The 10,024-nt window shown below is 38.5% G+C and overlaps 1 protein-coding gene across 3 annotated transcripts in view; it reads left to right on the top strand.

Annotated features, from left to right (window-relative positions):
• LOC118342691 (collagen alpha-1(XIV) chain) overlaps positions 1-10,024 on the top strand; it is a 140,678-nt gene that overhangs the window by 46,160 nt on the left and 84,494 nt on the right. For all 3 annotated transcript variants that reach the window (XM_035681308.1, XM_035681307.1, XM_035681309.1), the window contains 6 exons: positions 1,516-1,674; positions 1,970-2,089; positions 4,263-4,427; positions 5,547-5,708; positions 6,040-6,209; positions 8,134-8,260. In XM_035681308.1, coding sequence (XP_035537201.1) covers positions 1,516-1,674; positions 1,970-2,089; positions 4,263-4,427; positions 5,547-5,708; positions 6,040-6,209; positions 8,134-8,260 — 903 coding nt within the window. The remainder of the gene's footprint in view (positions 1-1,515; positions 1,675-1,969; positions 2,090-4,262; positions 4,428-5,546; positions 5,709-6,039; positions 6,210-8,133; positions 8,261-10,024) is intronic.

Raw genomic sequence — 10,024 nt, 5'->3', positions numbered from 1 at the left:
TTTGGTGCTGACCAAGGTAAGGTAAAGTTTTATGAAACATACAATCAGTGTACTGTAAAACCGAAATGATAAGCTAAACAAGGATAAAAGGTTCTGTAGAGCTTCACAGTTGGTGATAAGTCTTTGAGATTTCAGTGCTATAAGTAACCCATTTCACACACAAAAAACATCTGAAATAACTAGAGTTCCCGTTTTGATTCTGGCAAGGTACCTTTGTTGCATGACATACCTGTCTATATAAAAATATTATAAAACTAGGTAAATGTGGGCACATCTAATATTTAGGAAGTTGGTTATGGCTTTGAGTTGCATCATTTCAAAATGCAGCTTAAACATAACAGAAAAGGCAAAATATAAAATCTACTGAAACACTTCACACACTAAAAAAGTGCCAATATCTGTCGTGCTTATCCAGCTTGTTCGTGAATATACATCCTGATAGCCATAGTTAAGGTGCATACAACTTAACCACAATGTCCACAAGTCAACTTTTTCCTGTCTGCTGCTATACTGTCCTATCTAATAAAAGCAAAAATTCCTGTGTGTATGTGTATAGGTGTGTTTGTTTGTCCAGGGCATTTATGTGGTATTCAAACAAATATGACTGTTTCACCAGGTGATGACTGAATGGAAACCCCAAATAGTGTTGAGGATGATCAATGAATCATATCACGAGCAAGGTTAAAGTTCATAGCAATGGACATGAATGTGACAAATACAAGAACAAAATGAGCTTTGAATACAAATATGGATCACAGAGAATTTTACATGGGCAAGTGACTGATATTCACATTTACACTTTAATACTTTAATAAACTGCCTTAAAGCAGATTAGGGCTGTGAGTTTAAGTGCCTTGCTCAACTGCATTTCGGCAGTATTTAATAATTCTGATTATTGGGTCTAATGGGATTAAAACCAGCACCCTTAATGATTCCATTGTTTTTCCACAGAGAGCTCACAGAGGTTTCTTAAGCTCTGTGTGAAAGATAATTGGCTGATAAAAATATAGTTGTTTCCTAATTTGGTTGGCCTTTGGCTCGCTGTGTGCTGGACTGGCTTTTGTAAATGAACTGCTGTTGCCTCATTAGAGTCTGGTCTGTTTTTATCACCCTGTAAACTGTTGAGACAAACAACAGAGTGGGCTGTTATTTTTCATCTCCTAAAACTAAGTACCTCACTCCTCCAGGGTTTAATTATACTGTGTTGAACTGAATTAGAATTAATGAAACACTTTGTAATACTTTGGGACAGAAGCTGCACATTAAATCGTCCTACTTTTACCACTGCAGATTTATCATGTATGTGCTGTAGGCAGCTGTGTACATGTTTTACACAATTTTTCAGGTTTATACTTTTTCATACGTTTACGGAGGTTCATTTTAATGAATAGTTTTGTTCGGCACACCAAAACTTACACTCAAAAATCACCAGGGCAGGAAACTTTCATGTGCAAGACCATTTTTATCTGCTAAATTTTTGTTGTGTTTTCTTTGTTTTTGTTTTTCCATCTTTAGCTGAAGAGGGGTTTATGTGTAAGACTTCTGCCATATCCGACATTGTTATTCTGGTGGACGGCTCGTGGAGTATTGGCCGCATCAATTTCAGACTGGTCAGGACATTCCTGGAAAACCTCGTCAGGGCCTTCAATGTGGAGTCTGACAAGACCAGGATTGGTGAGGAACTTTTGATTTCTGGGATTCAGGTGATTCATTGTAAAAACTATATTTATACCATTTGGAGGACGTTTTATTTTAAGGTGCCTTAGCCTCAACCGGAGTCTTTTCTAACCACAGTTTTAACCTGTAGAATTTATTTTAAATTGTAGTGGAGTCTTAAATTCTTAAATTTTTTAATTGATTTTGAGTTTTAGGGAAATGTATATAAAAGAAGAATATTTCTTGTGTAATGTTACAGCCATTGACTGCAATAGCCGTGTGAGTATAACCCTCAATATGACTGTGTGTGCAGGCTTAGCTCAGTACAGTGGAGACCCCAGAATCGAGTGGCATCTCAACGCACACACCAGCAAAGAGGCTGTGATCGATGCAGTGAAGAACCTGCCTTATAAAGGAGGAAACACACTGACAGGTACAGTACGCTGCCAACCAAACCCCCAGCCTCCCTCCAGTTATTATGGTCTTCCTTACTCATCACAGTTAACAGATAGCGTTTAGAGGTTGACTTGGACCAAGGCCAGTGCTCTACCTCAGCTTATTAAATTCACTACAGTGCAGCTCATTTCAGTTTGGTGTTAAAATGTTTGTGACCTTACAGAATTGTGCTGAGCAGACCAGACTGAGTCAGAAGATCAGTGTAGTTTAGTTAAAGTTTTGACATCATTTTGACCACACACAGCAGATAGACATTACCAGGAGCCCCACTGATATTCAAGAAGCATGAGAATACAATGATTCGTAAAAATTACAGGGGTCTAATGGAACGGCAGTTTTACTTTAAGACCATCATTATTAGGAGGTTCTGTTCATAGAAGCAACAGCTAATACTGTAAAACCTCAATTAATACCCTGGGCTTTTATTTGCTTCCGTCACTGAACATGCCTTTTTTGTAGGGACAGGCGTTGAATTTCTTTTGCGTAAAACAAGATGGAAAATATTATGAGATTGTTTATTTTAACCAATATGAATATTACCTGTATAGGAAATGAACTATTTAGTCACATATCAATAACGAGTCATTCATTTGATCATTTGATACTTTGGTGCTCCTGGTTTCCATTATATGAACTGAAGGACTGATTTGTGGACATCTAACAGTGTGTAGCATATCCATATTGACAAAAGTTTAAACATTTATATTAGTGAAGGTGATGTAAGCAGCTTAGAACTAAAGAGGGCAACTGTATGGACTTTAAGAAGTTTTATATAAAACCTATATATATATCTCTATAAAATAAGGTGTCTAATTGAGACTTGCACCTTTTTCTCAAAATGAGTAGCCACACTAGGCTAGTAAAGGGGACCTGTGTCTAATTGGGACTTTGCTTAAAAATAAATAAATAATTATACTCCACTAGTGTAATTTTCAGTGCCCAGGTTGTGGATATCTCCCTCTGGAATGTACATATTGTGGGTGCTAGCTGTGCAGCAACTGATTTGAACTAACTGTTGAAGCTAAATTGAAAAGCCACAGTTGTTTTAGTAGGCACAAACCATAAGCAACTCAGTTGAGTAGTTACTTCTTCAAAGTGTGTAGTTGTGTGTTGGTGTACAGTTCATCTGTAACAAGTCAGAACCCAAAATCAGGATGTAGAGACCAACAGGATAAAAGTAATAGCGAGTTTACAATATGCAATTTTTCACTCGCAGACAAAGGCTGTAGATTAAAAGCAAGAAAAGGCTGTTAAGAGTTGAGGGAAATATCAGTGATGTCATTATTGGACCGAACAGAACTTAGCTGCTCATTATGTTAACACACTCATTAGACAACAATCATGTGGAGCTAATAATGACCTATCTTGTTGGATAAGCCTTTGAGCCAAGACGTCACATTAAGAGTCATTTCAGCTGTCCTCACTACACCTCGGAGGAAAACTGTAAGTGCAATCATACTGTCAGCTAGGACTTATCTCACTATTACAACTATTCTATAAAAAGTACTATAAGTGGTTCTGATTTTCTGCTGTCAATCATTTCTAACGGTAGATGTCCAACAAATTATGAATCCAGCGTGTCACACCAAGGATCGATTTCAAACATAGAATTTGCATTTAACTTTTGAGGGTCAAAATAGAACTTCGTTGGGACTTCTGCTAAATTAGAACATTTCATAGGATATAAAATCCTTTTAAAACTACATTTGAGTCCTGGATTTTGGGGGATATTAGGTTTTTATCTTGAAGCCACTTTATCTTTTTTCTTATTTTCTGCACACAGGTGATTTACAATGTAGTTTCACCTGCAAACTTAAACCCTGCTGAAGGCAACCAAGCCACAACAATGTTAATGTTGATTTAAAACGGCATGTTAAAGTAATCAAGTAAATCAAGTATTTTAAATTAGTGATCTCTTTTTTTTGTTTACTTAGGAGGACAATCCCTGCAGCCTTTAAGCCAAAGTGATCATTTTCCTTAATTGTTTTGGGTGTGAAATCATACAGCATACAATCTTAAATATAGAGGGCCATGAAGGCTTTTTTTCAGTGTATTGTGTAAGGAGTTGAAGACTATATTTAGGGGTACCGTAGTTGTAATAGTGTCTGTATCACACTGTTTTCACCGTATCCTGTCTTTTGTCTGTCCAGGTCTGGCTCTGACCTTCATCCTGGAGAATAGCTTCAAACCAGAGTCTGGATCCAGGCCTGGCGTTCCCAAGATAGGAATCCTTATCACTGACGGGAAGTCACAGGATGACGTGATACCCCCAGCACAGAGCCTGAGGGATGCTGGGATCGAAGTGTTTGCCATTGGTATGCCCCACCAACACTAAGACTAATTGTTCAGATGAATGACATTAGTAGCAGATATTTATTGATGGCATCAACAAGGGAAAATGGGAAATGTATTCAAAAAACTTCTACAAGACTTCATTGATGCTAAAGAAGCCAAAGACCAGTAATCTGACTCCTGGGTTGAATTGTATATTGCAAATAGCATCCCTTTAATTTTTCTTAAACTCACTGTCTTTATAGATTGACGCTTTAAATCACAAAATCAATCAACAATCTTGATCGTAATTAAAGTTTTCTTTTGACAGCTGTATTGGGATTTCTAGGCTGCACATTCATTACAGTGAATTTGTTTCTATTCCTTTGTAGGCGCAGTGTTATTTCAAGATTTCCAAAAACAGTCAATTCTTGTTATTTAACAGTAGAGCTGAAATGGCGAGTTTACCAATCAATCGACAGAAAATTTTCATAGTAAACAATTTTCATAGTAGATTAATCAATTCCACTGGATGATCATCAGGAAGAACACCAAACAGCTTCTAAAATGGAAAATATTATGAGATTGTTTATTATATTAAGGAGAACGTTTTCATTCTTGAGAGCTTAATCAATAATGAAAACAATCGTTGTTTGCAACCCTAACAAACATAAAGGTGAGTAAATGTAAATCATTTAATATTTTCACTGAAATGAACTGAAACCCTGGAAGTAGTTTTTTGGGCTAAAATACCACAGTTTTTTTCCTTTAACACCGTTCATCTGGTAAACCTTAATTTCTCAGCTTTTGAGGATTTCTTGGAAGTCAGTTTGTTGTTTTTGGCAGAGCACACAGCCAGTAGAAGGATGTGAGGAGGCTTGAAAAAGGATTTTTAGTAATTGTCAGCACTCAGGTCATCTCAGTATGACACATTAATTTGAAAATGAAGTTTAAAAAGTTCATTTTGGCCTTTTGCAAAAAAAATGTTTAAGGATTTATTTTGGAGGAAGCACATTTAAGTTTGACAAATATTTTTTCCGTTTTAGGTTAATTAAAGACTTAATATATTCATTGACTTGTTGCATCATCAAAACCTTATTTCGAACAACTTTGATGTAACCACTCTTTCCGTTTACTTCTGTCTGTCTCTCTCCTGTCTGAAGGTGTGAAGAACGCTGATGAGAACGAGCTGAAGGCCATCGCCTCTCCTCCTGAGGAAACTCACGTCTACAATGTGGCGGACTTTAGTGTGATGAGTGACATCGTGGAAGGCCTCACCAAGACCGTCTGCGATCGAGTGGAGAAGCTTGACAAGCAGCTCAAAGGTTTGAACAGCAGCTTTTTTCAGCTGAGTCATATCACAGGCTGATACCATAAAGACCCTGCAGCTTGTACTGTGATTACTCTGTTGATGCCATTGGTTATAATTATGACTGCTGGAGATCCCCAAGCAATAAAAACCCAGTCCCCATCTAATATAATGTAGTGACATGCCCTAACGTTCATGAAACTTATATACACACATGCTGTTTGAGATAGGAGATTTTACAGTTTGTCATTTTTTGATTGAATGTTTGCACATGAACAGTGTGAACAGTGTTTGTACAGTATATATTTAAATCCAACACTTTTTTTTTCTCTGTGCTTCTTCTCCAGGGGGTGGAGAACCTGCCCCGCCGCCCAACTCTGTGGCTCCGCCCCGTGACCTGGTGACCTCTGAGATCACAGCTCGCAGTTTCCGGGTGACATGGACTCACGCACCGGGCCAGGTGGAGAAATACCGCGTGGTCTACTACCCAGCCAGCGGAGGACAGCCAGACGAAAAAGTTAGTAGCATTAAAGTTTTAGACATGAATACATGGATGATGATTTAATTGCAGTCTACATCTATTCTTTGGTTGTGACTCCAGGTGTGGCCCTCATACTTCTTGACTCGGTTGTTAATAATACTTGTGAAGCTTGTTTTATCGTTATTCTGCCACAATGAACAATACTTCCAGTTAATGCTGGAGTCCACGCTTTTATTGGACTTGGCTAACAAAGTTTAAATGAATCCAATCAACTGGTTATTAAGTGGTTCATCTGTTTCTCTGGCTCCCCATCAATGACGAGAGGGGGATTCCTTTTGTCACCTTAATTGGTGGAACTTTGTTCCTGATTTCCCAGCAGAAAGCAAACAAAATGCTGAGATACTGATGTAATGGCAGCAGTTTAATTAAGGCTGCTCAGTTAATCCATTTGGGGTCAATTCTGCAAGTTAAATGAATTTTTGAAAGTGATTTTCATCAATAATGGCAACAAGTCTGCAGATTTAGCAGTTAGGTAATCATAAAACCAAACGCCTTCTCATACTGCTCTATATTCTGCTGCCTTACTTTAACTTCCATTATGGCAGAACCACAAGATACTAGATATAAATCTAAAACAAATCCACATCTGCGGTTTGTAGTGCTGTTAGAATTATGTTGTCTTTGTCTACTCCATTTATCTCAACGAGGGTTAGCTAAATAATAGAAGCTCTCTATAATGCAGTACAATTCAAAAGCATCACAAACTGCCTTCTCCAAAAGGGTCATACAGCTAACATCTCTCTAAAAGGGTTTGAACAAAAACTGATTATAACCTTTATGAAGGGAGGATTTGTTGCAGGCCTGTTGTATTAGACTGCATTAGTTTTGGCTAGGTGAACCTGATAATATGGTTGGGCTGTCACTTTTTCCAAAAATCAAGTTTGAACGAATTTGACAAAATAATCTCAAAAGACATAGTACAACTGTGTGACACCACACAGGAAACATAACGTAAAGACTGTACTAAAGGATAAGTCACTCTTGCCACACCAATGGGCCACATATCCTTGCATGTAAATCTTATTGGTGATGGAATTTTTACAAGCTTCTGGCAAGGATCCTGCTCAGGCTGAGTGTGCCGAAAGTGCAGTCAGACCAGGTTGTACACTGGACGTTGCTCCGCTCGTCTGTGGTGCCACCATCGTAGAGTTTGACAGCTGCTTTGTATAAAGTCGACAGAAGCACACTGCTTCTCTTTCGAATAAAAACAGCTCTAGTGGCTCTAGTGCTCTAGTGGATTCTGTAGGTGTTTCCCCAGGCATCTTCAGGCATTTGACAACCTGTGCGGTCGATTGATTAAAACTCTGTTGGAAGTCTCCCTACCTATATTACCACACATACAGCAGTGCTGTAATTTTCTTAGTTGTTATTTGTGTTTATAAAGTTCCCTCTTATTTTTATCCAGTTTCTCTTTGATGTTTATTACAACTTGCAGCTGGAACGGCCCAGTTTCCCCACAAGGAAAACTGAGGTTTCATCAAAGCTAATCTGATCTAGTTACACTCAATTTAAATCTCTTTGGAGAAGAGCTGAATGCCTACAGCAACATGTGGTGCATCTTTTAGCTGTGCAATATGCAGATGCCTAATAAACAGAGGCTTTTTGGATACTTTAATGCTTTCTGACATACAAAGTGCTGCTGTCTGTTACAAAGTGACTAAGAGCACAAATCAGATCAGAGCTAATTAAAGTTAGTTTTGAATAATAATGGTATCAAAGATTTTGGTCCCTGAGCACAAAGCTGGAATGACTTACAGTTATTAACATGAACATTTAGAAACATGGGCTGCCTTTGTTTTCGTTCCAGAATTATACTGAATAAGACTGTTAGATCTTTATTTTTGAATGTAAAGTAATACCGTAGCATCCAGGCTAACACCCGATATGATGTCTCTTTAAGGTTGTCCAGGGGACAGAAAACAGTGTGGAGCTGAACTACCTGAACTCCCTGACGGAATACCAGGTGGCGGTTTTTGCCATCTACCGCAGCTCAGCTAGCGAGGCCCTAAGAGGAAGTGCTACCACACGTGAGTTTATATGTTTACGAGGACATATTGAGGAATTGTTGGAGGTGGTGGTAGAAATACAGTGAGGTGCAGTTTTGGCTTTAAGAGTCACAGTGGCAAAAGAGCAAGGTCCTTTTCACCCCTCAACTTCCTGCAGTCCCTTGTGGAGAAATCTGCTAAATTTTCCAAGGCAGGCTTGGAAATGTAGTCCTTCCGCAATGTCTCACCCCGTCAATCATCCTGCTGAACTTCTCTCAATGTGGAAGAAAAACTCAGGTTTGACTTCTTCCCTTTTTCACCCTGCAGAAAAAATATCACTTTGATGACCTTTTCTTAGTCCACTTTCCCTCAACAGTCTACTTATTCAAAGTAGTACAACTGAATGACTGTGTTTAACATGGAGAAAGATTGGAGATTTAGCCATAGCATACATGTTGGAGCCTGAGTCAGGCCCAGATCAGATCAGATGAGGAGTCTGTTGTGCACCGAAATCAGCAGAATGGTAAGTGTAGTTAGCATCTTTCATTTGTTTATGTTTTCTGTTAGCTTATTAGCTTGTAGCTGACACAGCGTTAGTGGTTGGGACATATGTAATATCTGCTACGATGTTACAGTGCGTTCACGTTGTTATTACGTGGTAGATAGTGGAAGGAAGCTCTAGGGTCCAAGAAAATACCATGTTAGGTACAAAATCTATCTTGCCTGGGGTACGTTTGAATCACAGATGTTATACCTCTGTAAGAAAAACACAGTTTTGGGGATCAATATAATTTCATAATTTTTAACAGTTTTGGGACCTTTTAAAAATTCCAAGAGAGGTATGAACAGGAGGTACAAATACAAGTACACAAACTACCTAAACTGACCTAAAAGGCAGTGTAACCCCAGCAGATCTTTTTTTTTAAATAAACTTTCCCTTTGTTTTGCTCTAGAGGAATTGAAAGGATTGGAACAGCATATTCTCTGGAATTCAGTTCACAAGAAGACATACATCGCGAGTACATTACCGTTGAGCTACAGCAGCTGTGGTAGAAACACTGATCGACTAGCAGATATATGTCGTACTACAATGGAAGTCGCTGAATTTAGGCCATAAAAGCTACGCAGGTGTTCAATTATGCATTGAGCGCTGAGCCTCCACCTCTGACAGGACGCCTGTGGTGAGCTCTAATTCTGGTTGTGTTGCCTGAGGCCCCGTCATGATGTCTAAAACACTGAACCAGAGCCTGGCAGGATTCTCTGGCCTCTTTCAGCCCTGCGCTCGCTGATGAATGACGGGGAATTCCTCCCTGTCGGTAGAGGATGAATGCTAAGTTGCAAGTCGACCTTGTAACAAAGTTAATGGGGTTTGGCTGCTGCTATTAGCTGCCACTGCTGGTTGAGCCGGACCGTCTGGCTAAGACAACAAATGAAACTGGACGCTAAATACTGATGCCGTGGTGCTTTGTGTGTGTGCCTTACAGAAAACAAAGGATGTAAAAAGAAGAACCATATGAATGCGAGAGTTCATTAATATTGGTTTTTGAAGATATTTTGGACTAATATTTTATTTTAATTATGACAAAATTAATAGCACTTTAACCCACAAAGGCTTACTGCTTTAATTAAGGCAGAAAGTAAATGTGGCTATATGTTAAATTAAAAACAAATGTATCAAAAGCATAGCTCAACAGTTAAATCAGCAAATAAAATCTACACTGTGTTCCAAATTATTATGCAAATATGATTTCAATTAAAGAAACATTAGATTTTTAGTTTTTCAATAAAAGTTTTCAATTGTGCTGC

This window comes from Morone saxatilis, unplaced genomic scaffold (assembly GCF_004916995.1).
Source record: "Morone saxatilis isolate NCDOM2014 unplaced genomic scaffold, NCSU_SB_2.0 Contig9, whole genome shotgun sequence".
In the NCBI taxonomy this organism is placed as follows: Eukaryota; Metazoa; Chordata; class Actinopteri; family Moronidae; genus Morone; species Morone saxatilis.
The sequence above is the reverse complement of the archived record's forward strand: the minus strand, read 5'-3'. Positions and strand labels throughout refer to the sequence as shown.